The following is an 18,501-nucleotide window of genomic DNA, read 5'->3' on the forward strand; positions in this document are numbered from 1 at the left end:
CAAAAAGGTTTGTCGATCTGCACTCTGTCCAGCAGGGGGCAGTAATGAGCACCGGACGGACAGGGTCAAACGAAGAAGAAGAAGAAGAAGAAGAAGAAGAAGAAGAAGAAGAAGAAGAAGAAGAAGAAGAAGAAGTTTCCATCTACTTTTTTATTCTTTATCTTGTCTAATGTTTTCAATATTAAATCATGATGTATGTGTTCATGTGCAGTAAAAACATAATAACTAGTGAAGCAGAAGTATAAAGTAGCAGAACATGTAAATATAAAGTACAAGTACCTGAAGGGTCAATGATTGAGGCCAGGCTGCCCTGTGGCCATCAGGCCTGCAGGGCAGTGTGGTTGTAGGCGTGATCGTCTCACTGCTGACGTCCAGAGAGAAAGAACATATTGATCTTGTGATTGTGATCTTTATTGAAACACAGACATGTCTTTAGTTTGGCTGAGCACCAAAAGCAGCGAGCTCCTCTGCACCTGCTCATGCAGTGATGTCACAGGGCAGGAATGCAGGCGTGGAGGTGAGACATCCGAGGTACCTTTGAATCACCGAGCATCGTCTGTGAGTCCTGACTGCATCGTCTCAGGTGAGTGCGCAGTTTAATCTTCTGTCTGGGGGAAGAGGTTTTCACCTCGAAGCTTTGGAGGTATTTAATGCAGATTTCTAGATTTAATTAAATAAAACAAGTTTAGCTTGATTAGCAGGTTTCACTTTTTGATCAAAATAAATGTTTTCTTGTTAATCTCAGTGTGACATTGAACAGCTGGACAGAACATTACAGACAACCAATGGCTTCCTGTCAAAGCCCAAATTTGGAACAAAGTTTTTATTTTTCAAACCAAACTGAGCTTAACACAGTGAGGACAGAAGCTAACCAGTGTTGCATTAATATCAAAACTGTAATCATTCTTGCATGTTGGAAAAAGTTAAAGCAGCAATTTAAGTATTTTCCAAACCTGAAGGAACTCACTTGGATATAAAGTTTTCACCTGATCAACCTGCTTGTTTTAATTGATGCAGTCAAACTGTCGAACTGGTTTCTCTTGAACGTTAACAGGCACCTCCCTGTGTTCTTTTATCTAGCATACTGCGTCATTAAGGAAGTATCTACCACAAAGAACAACAACACAACATGTTTGGTGGTTCAAAAGGTAAGATATGCAGTTTTATCTCTTCTTCCGTTCATCCGGAGACACAAGTTTCATGTCATTTTCTTCTAGAAATTGTAAGTTTTTTCTTGAAACCCCAAAGCAGGAGGACAGGGTCTTAGCGGCTTTGGGCTTCCAGGCGGCGAGGAATGCGGGTTCCCTGACAAAGACCCCAATGGAGATGATCGTCATGAAGGCCGCCATGGATACGGCGACAAAGACCCCCATGGATATGACGATAAAGGCTGCCATGAAGATGGCGACAAAGACCGCCATGGATATGATGATACAGGCTGCCATGAAGATGGCGATGAAGACCGCCATGGAGGGCGTCGCCGTAAAGACCGCCATGGAGATGATGATACAGGCTGCCATGAAGATGGCGACAAAGACCGCCATGGATATGACGATAAAGGCTGCCATGAAGATGGCGACAAAGACCGCCATGGATATGACGATAAAGGCTGCCATGAAGATGGCGATGAAGACCGCCATGGAGGGCGTCGCCGTAAAGACCGCCATGGAGATGGCAATAAAGACCGCCGTGAAAGGCGTCGCCGTAAAGGTCGCCGTGAAGGGACCGGTGACGGCAGCCATGACGAGAGCGGGGGCAGTGACTGCGGCAGTGAGAGCGGCAGTGACAGCGGCAGTGGCAGCAGCACTGATGACGGGCAGGGTGGCCGTTGTAGAAGACATCGCGGGAAAGGTAAAGGACGTCATGGTCATGGTCGTGGTCATGGTCATGGTCGTGGTCGTGGTCATGGTCGTGGTGGGCACTGCTAAATGCAGGTGAGATACAAAGTCAATTAAAAGCCTGTTAAATCTTTTCTCTTACTCTGAGCGAGTACACACACACACACACACACACAGACACACACACACACACACCTTTCAGCCCAACATGGAAGCGTTTAGTGTCAAAGAAGAGCTTTGTGTTGTCAAAGTTTATTCTGTGGTGTTTATGAAACTGTCCTGTCTTGTCCTGAAGGCAGCAGACGCATCCAGTGAAACTCTAACTACATTTGTGCAATGAAAATGGTCATCGCTGTATTTCTGCACTCTTATGAAATAAAACATTGAAAAACATTATGTTGTATGTCTGTATTGTGACAGAGAAAGACTTTGCTGTTTTAGGAAGATGAATTGTTTGGAAATCATGGAGCTTTAAGATTGAGTTTCTGTCCCTTGTGTTTTTATGCATTTTGTAGAATTAAGGACATTTGAGGTGTATAAAATATGTTGTTTGTATGAGTTGAGTAACTACGACACAGTACAACGAGTCCTGAAGGCTCCTCCTCTTGCAGCCAGCATCTCTGAGAGGGGACAGGTGGGAGGTGACAGGTGACAGGTGATAGGTGGGAGGTGACAGGTGACAGGTGGGAGGTGACAGGTGGGAGGTGACAGGTGATAGGTGGGAGGTGACAGGTGACAGGTGGGAGGTGACAGGTGATAGGTGACAGGTGACAGGTGGGAGGTGACAGGTGACAGGTGGGAGGTGGGAGGTGACAGGTGATAGGTGGGAGGTGACAGGTGGAAGGTGACAGGTGGAAGGTGGAAGATGACTTGTCGTTGAAAATATTGAATGTAGTATTTTTAGTTTACATTTTCTCCAATAAGACGATCTCGTTTCTTTATCTGTGATCAAAGAGAAGTTAAACTGGTTTTCTTCCTCTGACACTTCGGGGAAAACCTTGGATGACCTCCGGCTGGAAAACAAGGTCGTCCTCCTCAACAGGTGTCATTTTCTCACTAAACAAAACCTGCTTCAAATACTGCGTTGAGATTTCAGCGTTTGTTATGAAGACATTGTAAGGAAGCCGTGTTTTGCTTATGAAAGCTCTTATTTCCCTCACTGCTCACACTTTAGATTCCTTATTATTTTGTCTTGGCAGTCAATTTGTTTCTGTTTGTGGAGTCACTCTTGTTGCTAGCTCACCCCTCATCATCAGGCCAATTCAACTTTGGTTCATGACCAAACTCCTGCAGAACTAGTGACATCCCATCGGCCTCGGTTTGTATTAATGTGATGTAAGCATGGTAAACATCACACCTGCCAAATGACACATTTCCTCCTGTTCGATTGAGAAAGTTAGTGTTTTATTCACTGGACGCTGCTCAGAGCAGCTTTAACCATCATACAACACATAGATCTCAAGCTCCAAAACGTACATGTTGCAGACGGGGACTCCACATTCCTCCAGCAGCAGACGGCGGGATGTAAACACATTTAGGTGCAGTTTTAAGTCCTGGTTCAGATCACATATTCACACTTAGTGTCCATGAAAGGCCAGTCCTCGCAGTGGATCTCCGTCTCCCAGCACAGCTGCAGAGCCCGAGCGATGATATCCTCCGACATCCTCTGGGCAAAATCCAGCATCGTTTTGCTGACTGGAGGAAGTGTCACCAAACCTCCATCATCCGGCGTCTCCTCTGAGCCAGCTGGACGTTTTGTCTCCTTCACGTCCATTAAGAATGCGTTGGTTTCCCTCGTTTCTTCTTCGTCCATGGCGGCCTCCTCCTGTTTGTGCGAGCGGTCTCCAGACCAGCATCTCGACTCTTTACATCCCATCTCAACTGGAACGCTCATAAGCTGATACTTTCCATCGCTGCAGAACAGAACGACCATCGCAAAGATGTTCCACACTCTTTCACAAGGTGTTTTCCCCCAAAACAAGGTGACGTCACCTGCAGGTTTCTGTTTACCCACAAACACAATACCAAGAACATCCAGTCTGGAGAAGGTCATCTGTGTCCAATAGATAATAAAACATCTAACAGGCTTTGTCAGATTAACCATCACTAAAAGAATATTTTGAAAAAGATGATTATATTAGAACAAGAAGGATAAAGTGTTCCTGTATTGTATCAACTTTATGTAAAAAGTAAACACTTCATGAACTCTGCAGCGCCACAGGAGACGATATTATTGAAATATATTGAGGTGTTGTATAATGTCTTACCCTCTGCGGCTCCTCTCTGGACTCGCTGCAGGTCCTTTAGGTGCTGACAACCTTCAGACCTGAACCAGTTCCCTCGTGGTGCAGGTCGGTGGGAGGAGCAGGTCTGCCAGTAAAACATGCTGACACACAAAATGTGTGTCAGTGTCTTGTTCTTCAGGTTTCTATCTTAGTAATTTTAGAGTTTTTCCAACAGGGCAAGTTTTAGTATTTAAATGTTCAATTTAAGCTAACAAGTCCAATTGCAATTTCTTCATGAAGTCAATGTTTATATTCTGCATGTCTGGTGCAATATGTTTTTATAAGCTGCAGTGTTCATTATTCAGTTCTTTTTGCATGTACACATATACAATTATCTCATGAAACTAAACAACATTGGTCTCTCAGACAAAGTATTCACATGATGTATTTCTTGCTTTGAACTTGTTTGCGTGGTTCTCTCTTGTCGGACAACATCACACATAAACACAACCTCAGAGTCACATCAGCTGAAGTGTCTGAGACTTCCCTTTGAACACATTATGTCTTGAAGGAAAACAAGAACAAAACAAGCACTGGAAATGCCAAGAAGTTGCTTATCTACCATCAAAACTCATCATTAAATAAAATAAATAACACAATGAATTCAGTGAAATGAAGACCCAGTTATTGTCTTTACTCAGGTTTCATTCAATGAAGACAATATATATTGTGAAATCTTGCTACCTCTTTAAATCTCCCTTCTGATTAAAAAAAGATCCGAGCAGCCAATCATAAGGTCCGGAGGCCGGAGGACAGACTCATATGAGACAGCGTCCCGCACTGGCCTCTTCTTCTCCAGGATGCTCCTCTTCCTCGGCCTGGCCGTCTTCTTCTCTGCGAGCTGGTCCGTGGAGACCAACCAGACCTCCAAGCTGCTGGCGGAGAGCGGGGAGCAATGCTCGGCCTGCGACTTCCGGGAGTACAGCAAGCAGATGCGGCTCCACAGCATCAAGTCCCAGATCCTCAGTATCTTGCGGCTGGAGCAGGCTCCCAACATCAGCCGGGACATGATCCGCCAGCTGCTCCCCAAAGCGCCTCCTCTGACGCAGCTCCTGGACCAGTACGACCCGCGGGTGGAGGACGAGGACCACGCCACGACGGAGACCATCATCACCATGGCCACCAAGCGTAATAAACCAACACCCCTTTGCTTTCCTCTTCTGTGCTCTGCACCTCTTTTCATCGTAGTGCGTAAATCCTGCGCGTAAAGTTAGTTTCCAAGTCCACACTAACAGCACCGAGTTTAAGCTTCAACTTTTACAATAACTTATATCCATCCGAACAAAATAGTTTCAAAGTCCTTCAATCCCAAAAAAAAATACTCACAGCATTGTGATTTTAAAGAAGAGATGTTGGTACTTAAAACAGTATTGTTTGAAAAAATATTTCTGCAAATTAAATCAAATGGTTTATAATAAAAAATATATTAACTTGGGTGAAGTAATAATAAATGCTGATCTTTAATGCCAGTAGGGGGACAAGAACAATGAATATTTATTATCCAGCAGCCTTTTGTTTACTGGGTAAAAGTTTCAGTTTAGATTTGTGGATTTTGTGGTTTGATGATGGCAGAAGAAAAAAGGTCAAAGGGTCACCAAAATAAATACGGTTCATCCTCTGGTTATCAAAAAATATTTACAGAAAATTTGATACTACTCTGTTAGTAGTATTGCAGTATTGAAATATATTGCTCTTGGAGAGTTGTTTTACTTTATCTTGTTCATGTGAAACAAGATAATTGAACATTTTGATCAATTCTTCCAGCTAACCCCATCGCCCAAGACGAGCTGTCCTCCTGTTGCCTCTTCAGCCTCAGTCCAAAGATCCAACCCAAAAACATGCTGCGCGCTCAGCTGTGGGTTCACCTGCGACCGGCCGACGCCGTCACCACCGTCTTCCTGCAGATCTCCCGCCTCAAACCCGGGAAGGAGGGGAACAGCACCCGGGTCAGAGTCCGCTCCTTGAAGATCGACACGGACGCCGGCGCCGGCTCCTGGCAGAGCATCGACATCAAGTCTCTGCTGCAGGCCTGGCTGCGGCAACCGGAGACCAACTACGGCATCGAGATCAACGCCTACGACTCCAACGGCGAAGATCTGGCGGTCACCTCGCCCGAGCCCGGAGAGGAAGGACTGGTGAGTGCACAACAAATCAATACATTTAAATGTGTTTTATAAGGTGCACTCTTTTATAAGCCGCAGCTACAGGTCAGCTAGCTCGCGAGCTAGCCTCTCCCACCACCTCCCCAGCGCTAGCTCGCGTTGCTAGCTCGCGTTGCTTGCTTGCGAACTATTGATGTAGAGGTGGTGGGAGAGACTCGCTTGCGTTGCTAGCTCGCGAGCTAGCGCTGACCTGTAGCGCACACCTGTTTTCCATGGTGCCAGCTTGGGCGAGCGTGGCGGCATCGCCGGTGGGTGAATTTTGTCCACAAATCAGCTGCACCAATATTTAAGCCGCACGAGTCTAAGTAGCGGCTTATAACCTGAATTTTAAGGTAACTAAACTGCAACCGCACATGGACCCTGGAGGGTCACTGGAGAGCCGGGTTGTCTGCCTCGCTGGTGCATTTTCAATCTCTTTCCAGCAACCGTTCATCGAAGTGAAGATCCTCGACAGCCCCAAGAGGTTCCGCCGCGACTCGGGCCTCAACTGCGACGAGGAGTCCGCAGAGACCCGCTGCTGCCGCTACCCGCTCACCGTCGACTTCGAGGAGTTCGGCTGGGACTGGATCATTGCGCCCAAACGCTACCGAGCCAACTACTGCTCGGGGGAGTGCGAGTTCATGCACCTGCAGCAGTACCCGCACGCACACCTGGTCAACAAGGCCAACCCGCGGGGCACAGCGGGGCCCTGCTGCACGCCCACCAAGATGTCGCCCATCAACATGCTCTACTTCAACCGCAAGGAGCAGATCATCTACGGGAAGATCCCGTCCATGGTGGTCGACCACTGCGGCTGCTCCTGAGGAGAGGAGGAAGCAAGTTGTGCAACATTATGTATTTTATTAAAAAGCTAAACTTAGTCACAGCAACATGAAAGACAAGTCCGGAGTATTCTCAAGGATAAGCTGTTTAGAGTTTTATACTTCGTGCTTTTATCCAACAACTAAAAATAGATGAGAAGAGATGACCAACTAAATGTGATAAAAGCACAACACAGATCCTCTTATCTTATGAAAGTGTGTCCTGGTTTGAGCCTTGACCAGAGCACAGCCTGCAGGGCGTCTTCCACGTGCGCCTTTATTTTGAAAAACATGAACCGAATGACTCTGGGCGGACTGGTCGCCCTTCTCTGTCCCAACGCTTGTTTGCAAACTCCTCGCTGTGATCTGTTCTCAAGAGAGTTTAGTGAGTATACGACCCCACAAGAGACAAGTGACCTGTCAATCAAGGCAAGTCTCATCGATCTTGTAGTTAAACACAGTTCACTGCCTCCTATCCTCGAGGCCTCAAGGTTGCATCGTGTCTTGAAATGTTCCCCCTTCTTCTTCTTCTTCTTCTTCTTCTTCTTCTTCTTCTTCTTCTTCTTCTTCTTCTTCTTCTTCTTCTCTGCCATTTTTCCATCTCTCTTCTTCCTGTTTTTTTAGCGTGCATTCACTACACATTTGCAGGTTACAGAGTATGTTGACGCCAAACGAATGAAGAAGTATTTCGCTGAAACATCTGAAACAGAATTGTGGTCAGAAGTGTGTAGCAACACCTGACGGTGATGTCACAGTGATGTCACAGTGTACTAGCACGCCTCGGAGTGCACTTCTACGTCACTGAACCATAGGAGGTCAATGAACCTAAAATAAGATTTTAGGTGGCGTTAAGTTCAATTCTGGTTCGAGACACAATCATTTTCCTGTCAGAGTCAGAGCGGAACAGCACCTAGTGGACATTAGAAGAACTGCAGCTGGAGATGGCACTTCCTTTGGCATTTAGCTGTGGTGGTTTATATGTCAAACTTATATATTTGTATGTTGCCTTTGGGGAGTAATAAGACACATATTTGCATGCCTCTAAACTCAAAATATAAACATAACTTTCCTCTCATAGAGCAAAAACCTCAAGAAAATCAGAACCAAAGGGTTATGTCAAAGGGTTGTTTCACATATCAAAATCACCCCTTAACTTATAAAATAGTGTATAAAACAGACAACGAAGTTGTGCTTCCATCAGCCAATGACAAGGCGAGGACAGGAACTGTGATCTCAGAGGGAGGTTTGAACTCGATTTGAAGCCAAGTGCAGATGTCTCTACTGTTGTTGTGCTTCACGGGGGCTTCTGACCCAAAAGTCTTTGTTCTGCTGTTGGAACAGAACGTCCATGAGTGACACAGTTCCATGTTTGTGGTTCTGCAGTGAACAACATGTGCAGTCGAGTTATTGCGTGCACATTGGTTAATTTTCCTGCAAAAGAAGAGGGGTTTAATCTTCTTCAACTCAAGTTTATCTCTACAAAAGGGGTAGTTTTCTTTAGATAAGGCAAATGAATCCACTAGAGGAAATGAAAAAAGCGGAATTACACCACTTAATGACATTTTAAATCTTAAAAAAAAATCATAAATCACACGTAAATGTGGATATTTTGTATATAGAGTATATATACTATGTGCTGTATGTTGCATTTCTCACTGCTTAAAATGAATAATAAAGTTTGTTCTGCTATTTATCTCTAAAGATAGACGAGGATGAGTTCATTAAACGTTCACTTACAATGTGCTGTGAGGATATGGGATGGTGCATTCAAGGACACTGAAAACTTAACTGTTGTTTGCTGAGAAGCATTCCATGTATGAGTAAAGCAACAGATGGCATGTAAACACGTTGACAATCCTTTAAAAATATAACTTTCTTCAGTAAAATATTGGCTGTCTTTTACGCTTCTTTGTGTCTTGGAACACACCATCAGTTCTCATTAACATAGGACTTTAATGTCTCATTATCACCAATATGGATCGTATAGTAGCTGTTACATTGTTTCCTGGAATCGCAAACATACTTAAAGGATGTTTCAAGCTTCTACAAGTTGAATTTCTCTCAGAAAATTGCAAAGACAAGCTGAATGCAAGAAACATGGTCACCGGATGAAGAGAATAAGCAGCTTTGAACACAAAGATGATGTTAAGTCTCGCTGGGATCAATGTTTTAAGAAATATGCTTCTCCACAAGCTGTAATCTGTTAGACCCAAACGTTTCTGTTTAATGATGTGCGTCAAATATATATTAAAAGTGTTATTTATTTATGCCACTAGGTGGCGACATTGTGCATTGTTTCCAAATTGAGTTGGTAAGAACTTGAGCTTTATGCCACCTGTGTGCTCGTGAATGCATCTAAGTGACGTGTAAGGTCTGTATATGTTTATACTTAATCATTATTGTACTTCGAATGACGTGTCTACCACAGCTGCACCCGACTTGTAAGTAGAAGTATTATTACTCCTGTAGACGAATGAATCACAGTTTTGATATCATACTGCATGCATTGATTTTTTTTGTGTAATTTTGATTAACATTTACATCTTTTTTTCTGAAGAAAATATTCATATATATATTCATATTTCAATGGGTCACTAGTTTTCACCACAAACTATTTCAGAGTGTTTTATTTTCAGAAAAATTCAGAATCCAAAAGGTTACACAATTACATCAATTACAAAAACACAAATTTAACAATATATACTTTGGAAGCAGAACTCAGAGTTAATTGTTTTCTAGACTGTTAATCATCTCGCAAACTCCAGATTCATATTATTATAAATATGATTAGGTGTCTAATTATTATTAATATGAATAGTAGAAGCATAAGTATTATTGTACTGACAGCATATCGGACACACCTGTTAAAAAAGTCTTTAGTCCTGTTTTTCTTTTATTGTCCAATATTTCTTGATTTTGAAAAATAAAGTCTTATTTTCCAATCATATATTTTTGCAAAATCGTGTTTAATGTCATTAGGTCAAAGTACCCATTTGCAAACTTATTTCATCATAACTTTCAGTTTCAGAGTTAGTTTCTCTTTCTTTGAAAACACGTGGTCACTGTGCGCTCTTCCGAGTATTGCTTTTACTCCCCCGGAAACTGCATTCTTTTGCTTAAAAAAACACATCAATAATATTTCTGTATGTAATTCATGACCTTTAGATTGTATGAAAAAAAATAAACACATATTTTTTCTTAATATTGTGATTATAACGTTCAAAACAACTTCAACACCATTATTTGTATATTGTTATTATGGGTACATCTGCTAACTGACGGAACAGCCATTTTCCTCGTTCTGATTGGCTGTCACCAGCAAAGGGGCGGGAACATTTTGCGAAGCCTATGCTGTGATTGGCTGAAGCTTTTTCCGCACACTACAGTAGCAGAAGTAGACGGAGTAGCTCATTGTCGCAGGTGGTGTTCATTTTTGGAAAGCCTTTTTTGGAATAAAAATTCCATTTCCGGCACGAATTGTGCACGTTTCCTCTGAATAAAAGGTAAGTTTGAAGAATTACTTCTTCACGAAGTGACAACACGTTTTCCAAACCAGCTGTATGTTGTCTAACAAACTGATCGAAGCTAACTCGCAGCATTGGGTCGCGTTAGTTAAACTCTTAAGTAATAACAGCGATACGTCCAGTTATTTAATATCTCAATTCAACTTTGCAAAGTTTTGAACGGACTCTGTCACCGCCCACCACATGTGTGTGTGTGTGTGTGTGTGTGTTCGTGTAACTGTGTATGATTTATCAGCTGTCAACTTGTCCCAGTATACGTAACACCAGGCGAATCACATGGAGGCCGAATTCACTAGTGATAAATAATCATTTGGATGACGTCATGTGTTGTGTGCTAAGACGCGCCGTATGGATGGCAATTTAGAAGAAACTCGTAAAAAGTCAGATTTCGTCACGGAATCTGGTTTCCGAAAACTGGCATGGGGAGGTGTGTTCAGAGACGATCTCGGCCGTGGGACGTTTAAATACTGACGCTGGAGGCGGTGATATTTTTGGTGAATACGAAACCTATGGACTTATTCTACATTCTTCACATTTATCAACTCACAATATTGCTTATAATAACGTTGAGTTCAAACATTAAAAAAATTATTAAGTTTGATTGAACAATATATTTTGGGGGATTTTCTATAAAAATGCACTATAAAGTCTTCGATGTTGGACTTTCATGTCGACAGTAAATGCATCTAAAAACTAAATTGCGAAATGACAGCCCATAATAATTACGCAGTCAGCATTTTCTCATTTCTGAGTCTTCCTCTGAAAGAAAACAACTGCAGGAACGCATCTGCTGAACTCTGCATCCTCGTGTTGTTGCTCTCCTTCACCAGAAGATGGCGCAGTGGTGCCAGCTCCAGATGCTGGACAGCAAGTACCTGGAGCAGGTGGACCAGCTGTACGACGACTCGTTCCCCATGGACATCCGGCAGTACCTGAGCAAGTGGATCGAGAGCATCGACTGGTGAGAAGACCCTTCAAACTAAACAAAGTGTTCCCCTGATAGGCACACGATCAATGAGTTAAGCAGATGAATCAGTGATGCATCTGTCGTAGTAGTTCTGTGTGCGCTGCCTCCTCAGGGACACGGTGGCGGTCCAGGACTCTCTGGCCACCGTCCGGTTCCACGAACTCCTCTCTCAGCTGGACGACCAGCACAGCCGCTTCTCCCACGACAACAACTTCCTGCTGCAGCACAACATCCGCAAGATCAAGAGGAACCTGCAGGTTGGAATCGCCGCCGCAGCGCAGCCCGAACCTGGTGACGCGCGCTAAACTCTCACTGTCTCTGCAGGACCGGTTCCAGGAAGACCCGCTCCACATGGCCATGATCATCTCCAGAAACCTGAAGGAGGAGAAGAAGATCCTGGAAAGCGCCAAAGACACCGAGGTTAAACATCTTCTGGCACCTTTTCAGTGTTTCAGAATATTTAGGGAACATTCACACATTTCTATTGCTTCATATCTATATTCTGTAATGCACACCTACACATTTTTGTATTATGTATTTTATTTTTATTAATTTCAGTAAATTAAAAGTTGTTTGAATCTCCAAAAAATCCTTAAATAGTTTTAGGAATGGCTTTGTAAGTTGGCCCTAAATATAAGTCAAATCAATTCTAATAAATCTATTCTTATACATTCTAATAAATTAATACATTCTAATAAAATATCTACTTTTACTTGGTGCACAGCAGGTCAGCAGATATGAAGAATAAATAAATGCATAATAAATGAATATTAACTTTGGTTTTATTGGAGCCGTTCCTTTCCTAGATATTCTCTTATTCACTGTGTTTATTTCGTACTAAAAGTAGGATAACGTTTCCCCGTCTGCAGCAGGAGAGGGAGGGCGTGGTGTCGGCCATGGTGGTGGAGAAACAGAAGCTGGACAACAAAGTGAAGGAGATGAAGGAGCGAGTTCAGGTGAGACGGTGGAAGAAGAGGTCACGTGACACCTGGTGCACATTAGTTTGTCTTCCTCCCCCGCTAAAATATCATAAATGAATTTATTTTCAAATGTTCTTCTTCAGGTGGCGGATCAGAACATAAAGAACCTTGAAGATCTGCAGGACGAGTACGACTTTAAAGTCAACACTCTGAAAAACAGAGGTGAGGTGACGTCTGTGAAGATGTTTGTGGGTTAACTATAGTCACGCATTGGGGAAAACTGTAATATTTAATGTATCATTTATATTAATCTGTTGTTTTCTTGAGTCAGAATATTTTAATCTCTACCTTTCTGACGGGAAACTGAAGCCGTTATCTTGGCTCTAATAAAATACACCAGACTCTATTGATAAAAACAGTAACTTAAGCTCTTTAACACAGGAGCTGTTGGTCTGCTGCTGTCTCTATCTGGTCGTTTGAGTTATTGTGAGACTTTGGTGAATCTAAAACGACCCTTTAAAACAACAAAGTCTCACAACAACGCAAACTAACTGACTGATGCACAGACCAGCGGCTCCTGTGTTCTGAGAGGTTAAAACACTGTTTTTGTTCATGGAGTCTGGTGTGTTTGGAAAGAGCAAAGATAACGGCTTCAGAGCGGTAACCAGGTGAAGACATTGAGACTCTGCCGTTGGCTTTAAGGCTTTCTTGGTGTTTCTGCAGAGAACGAGATGAACGGCATGACACCGAAGGAGCAGGAGATGGAGAAGATGACGGTCACGAGGATGTGCCTGGACCTGAAAACCAAGCGCCAGGCGAGCAGAGCTGCAGCACGAAGCACTCGGTGAGGCCTTAGCGTGGCACAGGGGGCTAACGGTGTGTTTGTGTGCCGGCGGTCAGGAGGTGGTGACGCAGCTCGCTGAGCTGCTGACCGTCACCCAGACGCTGCTGGCTGACCTCACCTCAGAGGAGCTGCCGGAGTGGAGGCAGCGGCAGCAGATCGCCTGCATCGGAGGCCCGCCCAACGCCTGTGTGGACCAGCTGCAGAACTGGTGAGACTGCTGCTAATACTACTAGTACTACTAGTACTACTACTAGTACTAATACTACTACAGACTCCCCCAATGTCCGCAATAACTTCTCTCCACATCTTTTTCCTCCTCTTTATTGATGTCGTCCTCATTTCTTTCATCCGTCTCCTCGTTGCCATTATTCGCTTCTTCCTCTTCCTCCTCTCTCATCTTATTTTTCCTCCTCCTCTCTGATATTCTTCTTCCTCTTCTTCCTCCTCCTCATCATCTTCTTCCTCCTTCTTCTCACATCTTCTTCCTCTTCCTCACATCTTATTTTCCCTCTTCCTCATCTTATCTCTCTTCCTCCTTTCTTATTCTTGTTTCTCCTCCTCGTCCTCCTCTCATCTTCTTCCTTCTTCCTCCTCCTCCTCTTCCTCCTCCTCCCACCCTGCAGGTTCACATCGGTAGCAGAGAGTCTCCAGCAGGTCCGTCAGCACCTGAAGAAGCTTCAGGAGTTGGAGCAGAAGTTGACGTACGACAGCGACCCCATCACCCAGAACAAGGCTTACCTGGAGGCCCGGGCCCTGGAGCTGCTCAAGAACCTGCTCTGCAAGTAAGGAAGTGATGGATTATAGGAATGAAACCTTTAGTAATGAGGATTATGCCTAATGTAACGCGTGTGTAGCTCTCTGGTTGTAGAGAGGCAGCCCTGCATGCCCACCCACCCCCAGAGGCCCCTGGTGCTGAAGACGGGCGTCCAGTTCACAGTGAAACTCCGGTAGGAAACTTAGCTTCACGTCAGCAGACACAACACGACGAGTTTGATTTAATCTGTTATATTATTGATGTTTTTGCTGATGTTTACAGATTCCTGGTAAAGCTGCAGGAGTTCAACTACCAGCTCAAAGTCAAGGCCCTGTTTGATAAGTACGCTGCGTTCAAGAGCTCACGATAAAAAACTTGTGTTGTGTTGTTTAACGTGTTGTTTACCGACTCTTCTTCTGCTCCTCAGAGACGTGACGGAGAAGAAAGGGTACGTCTCTAACTCAATGTATATTTTATTTATTTTTATGGTGACTAGTGACGACACCTGATGCAGTTCCACCGTTAATACTATAAATATTCACCTTTACAAGTTAAATTTGGATAATCTCTGAGATAAAACACATTCTTCATGCTCTAGAAAACATTTCCCCTCTTCCTCATCCTCCCATTTAAATGTAGATACACATTAATTAATTCACACATTGGCGTGGTTTCCATTGTCAGGTTTCGTAAGTTCAATATTTTGGGAACAAACACCAAAATGATGAACATGGAGGAGTCAAACGGCAGCCTGGCGGCAGAGTTCAGACATCTGGTGAGACTTCAACTTGTTTTATACGTCTGGAACATCTGGAGCGACACGAGCTTTAATAACTTCCTCTGGTTCCTCACGCAGCAACTCAAGGAGCAGAAGGTCGCCGGCAACAGGAACAATGACGTGAGAAACACTTTATTGATTTAAAGAAGAAAAGAAATAACTCATAAGAGGAGGAAGGCAGCTAAAAGCTAGACCAGAATAATTCATCATTGTCTCTCTTTCATTCTAATGATGGTGTTAAATACTCAGTTCTGGCCTAAAAGAAGCATCATTACACATCATTTGTTGTGTAGTAGTTGTGTTTAGTTTCTGTGTGTGTGTGTGTGTGTGTGTGTGTGTGTGTGTGTGTGTGTGTGTGTGTGTGTGTTCAGGGTCCTTTGATCGTCACAGAGGAGCTTCACTCGCTCAGCTTCGAGTCCGAGTTGCAGCTCAACCAGTCGGGACTCAACATCAAGCTGGAGGTGAGACGAGGTGGTGGTTGTTGTTGTTGTTGTTGTTGAGTCGGCTCCTGATCCCTTCATTGTCGTCGCAGGCCATCTCTCTGCCTGTCGTGGTCATCTCTAACGTCTGCCAGCTGCCCAGCGGCTGGGCCTCCATCCTCTGGTACAACATGCTGACCACAGAGCCCAAGGTGAGCCTGCAGCTTCTCTGGAGGTCCAGGTGAAAGCAACGGAGAAAACATACAAGAAAAAGACTATAGAAGAGCAATTAAAAGTCTAAATTACAAAGTGAGGAGACTAATATATTTATCAACATTAAGCAATGACACTCTAATTATCTGTATTCAGATATAAGCATAATGATATTCTATAACACCATGTACAGAAATACATGTTTTCATCATTAAATGCACTTTGCCACAATAGTTTGAGCTGTATTGTAGACGTGCATAGAGTTCATAGAACTTCCTTCTTCCTCAGAATCTGAAGTTCTTCCTGAAGCCTCCACAGGCCATGTGGTCCCAGCTGTCTGAGGTCCTCAGCTGGCAGTTCTCTGCTGTCACGCAGCGAGGCCTCAACCAGGAGCAGCTCAACATGCTGGCTGACAAGCTGCTGGGTGGGAACACACACACACACACACACACACACACACAGAGCAGGGGTCAACAGGTGGAGGTCCAGAGTTGATGTGGATGTTTGTCTGCAGGAGCCAAAGCCAAGCGAGACCCGGAGGGACAGATCCCCTGGAACAAGTTCTGCAAGGTGAGCCGTCTGCAAAAGGCTCGTTGCATTTCATTCATCATCTTCAACTCTGCACTCTTCAGCTCCTCTGACCTGCTTTTCTCTGTCCAGCAGCAGAGTGCCAACGAGAAGGCCTTTCCCTTCTGGCTGTGGATCGAAGGCATCCTGGATCTGATTAAGAGACACCTGCTTTCCCTCTGGAACGACGGGTGAGCCACGATACTCCAATGAGAGTCCCACATGAAGTTATTCAAAGACAAAATACATGAAGACGTATTAAGCATCCACATCATAAAATAAGGAGCACTACACTAAACACTCAAAAATAATTCATGGAAAATCTGCAAATATTCACATTTGTGAAGGTGGAACCCTGCAATGTTCCTGCATGAAAAATGACTGTTGTTGATGATTAAAGTAACGGCAGCTGTGGGATGAAAAGAAAAGACTTGAGTGGTTCTGCTGGTGTTGCAGCTCCATCATGGGCTTCCTCAGCAAGGAGCGGGAGAAGGCTCTGCTGAGTGGCAAGTGTCCCGGGACCTTCCTGCTCCGCTTCAGCGAGAGCAGCCGCGATGGAGCGATCACCTTCACCTGGATCGAGCACGACGTCCACGGTGAGCAGACGAAGACTCCACATTTCAAACCTCCTCCTCCCAGCCAGACGGGGAACTGAAGCTGTTATCGCCGCGCTCTTCAAAGCCACCAGACTCCTTTGAGGCAACTGGGCAGATTGTTTGTGTTATTGTGTGACTTTGGGTGTTTTTAAAGAGTGAGTTCAGGACGCACAAAAGTCAAACAGGACGATGGAGGCAGTGGTAGACCAGCAAAACATCATTTTTGAGAGGTTAAATTGCTGTTTTGGTAAATGGAGTCTGGTGATGATACAACTCCTGTTGTAACTTCCAACTATCCGGTGTGATGTCTTCAAATGTCTCGTTTGTTCAAACCAACAGTCCAAAATGTATATTCTGCAAAGATCGGGGTCCACTGATCTTTTCCCACTGAACGTCTCTCTTGTGAACGTAGACAAGCCGCTCTTCCACTCTGTGGAGCCGTACACGAAGAAGGAGCTGACCGCCGTCTCTCTGGCCGACATCATCCGCACCTACAAGGTGATGGCGGCGGAGAACATCCCGGAGAACCCGCTCCGCTTCCTCTTCCCCGACATCCCAAAAGACAAGGCCTTCGGGAAGTATTACCCCAAATCCTCAGAGAGTAAGTCCCCAAACCAAATGGCGCAAAGTTAAATCACACTATTCCAACCATTTATCCATGCAGTTAACTCGTTTGAAGCATGACATGCTGACGTGACTATGACCTAAATGATTACACCAAACTTCATGCAGTTTTTTAACGTTTTAATCTGTTCGACTGACTTCCAGCTCCGGAGCCCATGGACATGGAGAACGGTCCGGAGAAGAGCGGCTACATGAAGACTGAGCTCATATCCGTCTCAGAAGTGTAAGCGACGTCGCGTGATGATTAACGCCGTTATGTGCTTCATTCGCAAGAGATTGAGTCAATGTCCATCTGTCCAGACACCCGTCCAGACTGCACGACAACATGATGCCCATGTCGCCCGACGACTACAAGGCTTTGTCGCAGTACGTCAGCCCCAGAGAAATGGATGCTGTGGTGAGAGCCGCTTGTATTCACGTTACTGCTTAATGTCAGAAAAAAACAACATGGCGTCGTCCTCCTGGGATTAAAGCTGCCTGTGAACTGGGTTTAGTCTGTCTGGCTGTTTAACTGTCTGTTTCCTTGCTCTGCTTTCAGGCCAACAATCTGATTTCTGAGTTTGGAGAATTTGACATTCAGGTAGATGCAGCTTTAATATGTTGCTCTAGACTTGAAGTGTGGTATTATGCATGTACTCTGCATGTATTATGGCCTCTGATATACACTATATATAGATTATTGTCACCTCTTTACCTCTGACGGGAAACTGAAGCTGTTCGATAAGCTCCTTTCAAAGCAACCAGACTCCATTGAGAAAACCAGTGATTTAAGCTCTCAGAGCACAGGAGCTGCTGTCTGCTGCCTTCATGCGTTAGCTTCTTCATTTAGATGCACCAGTGACACAATAACACAAACTAACCAAGCTTAATCCTCTTGCTTGTCAGTACTTGCTTGTCAGTACAAGTTGCTTGGCTTTGTCTCTGTGCCTTTCAGGAGGGAGAAAGGACCCGGCATCTTATGACTTTGTCGTCTCTTCTTTCCTCCAGATGAGTGCAGAGTTTTCAGACCAGAACTGAAGAAGTTTCTTCACTTCATCTACGTCTCCAAACTTCTTCTGTCATGTGATACGATCCGAATGGTGTTGAAAAGGCCTTCATTCATTTTAGTAATTCTATCCAGTCTGAATGTGACGTTAAATCTGTAACTTTATTTCTGTACATATATTTTTCTTTTTATTGAATGGAATAAACCTGCCTGGCCAAACGCAAG

The 18,501-nt window shown here is 44.2% G+C and overlaps 2 protein-coding genes and 1 long non-coding RNA gene across 8 annotated transcripts; all 3 read left to right on the top strand.

The window, feature by feature from the left end:
- Positions 1-553: 553 nt before the first annotated feature.
- On the top strand, positions 554-1,491 carry LOC137794183 (uncharacterized). The gene is made up of 3 exons (XR_011078281.1): positions 554-583; positions 1,081-1,148; positions 1,249-1,491. It is a non-coding gene; the product is annotated as an uncharacterized lncRNA (long non-coding RNA).
- Positions 1,492-4,923: 3,432 nt separating this feature from the next.
- LOC137794171 (growth/differentiation factor 8-like) lies at positions 4,924-10,205 on the top strand. Its single transcript, XM_068590848.1, has 3 exons — positions 4,924-5,251; positions 5,888-6,258; positions 6,708-10,205. The coding sequence occupies exons 1-3, from the start codon at positions 4,924-4,926 to the stop codon at positions 7,086-7,088; spliced, it is 1,080 nt and encodes a 359-aa protein (XP_068446949.1). The 3' UTR covers positions 7,089-10,205.
- A 243-nt stretch (positions 10,206-10,448) lies between these two features.
- Positions 10,449-18,494, top strand: stat1a (signal transducer and activator of transcription 1a). 6 transcript variants are annotated; one of them, XM_068590821.1, is made up of 25 exons: positions 10,449-10,588; positions 11,440-11,570; positions 11,689-11,833; positions 11,901-11,996; positions 12,446-12,532; positions 12,640-12,718; positions 13,220-13,311; positions 13,397-13,548; positions 13,964-14,122; positions 14,195-14,287; positions 14,377-14,436; positions 14,522-14,542; positions 14,779-14,869; positions 14,951-14,992; positions 15,244-15,333; positions 15,405-15,503; positions 15,793-15,928; positions 16,019-16,074; positions 16,165-16,262; positions 16,528-16,667; positions 17,080-17,268; positions 17,436-17,514; positions 17,592-17,688; positions 17,830-17,871; positions 18,279-18,494. In XM_068590821.1, exons 2-25 carry the CDS (start codon positions 11,443-11,445, stop codon positions 18,306-18,308), a joined length of 2,301 nt encoding a protein of 766 aa, XP_068446922.1. In that variant the 5' UTR covers positions 10,449-10,588; positions 11,440-11,442; the 3' UTR covers positions 18,309-18,494. The 6 variants fall into 6 exon arrangements, with proteins under 6 accessions (XP_068446922.1, XP_068446924.1, XP_068446925.1 ...); XM_068590823.1 differs by having other exon boundaries at positions 16,168-16,262; XM_068590824.1 differs by having other exon boundaries at positions 12,449-12,532.
- The last annotated feature ends 7 nt before the right edge of the window (positions 18,495-18,501 follow it).

This window comes from Clinocottus analis, unplaced genomic scaffold (genome assembly GCF_023055335.1).
Source record: "Clinocottus analis isolate CAN_PGR_092001 unplaced genomic scaffold, fCliAna1.0.p SCAF_24, whole genome shotgun sequence".
Classification (NCBI taxonomy): Eukaryota; Metazoa; Chordata; class Actinopteri; order Perciformes; family Cottidae; genus Clinocottus; species Clinocottus analis.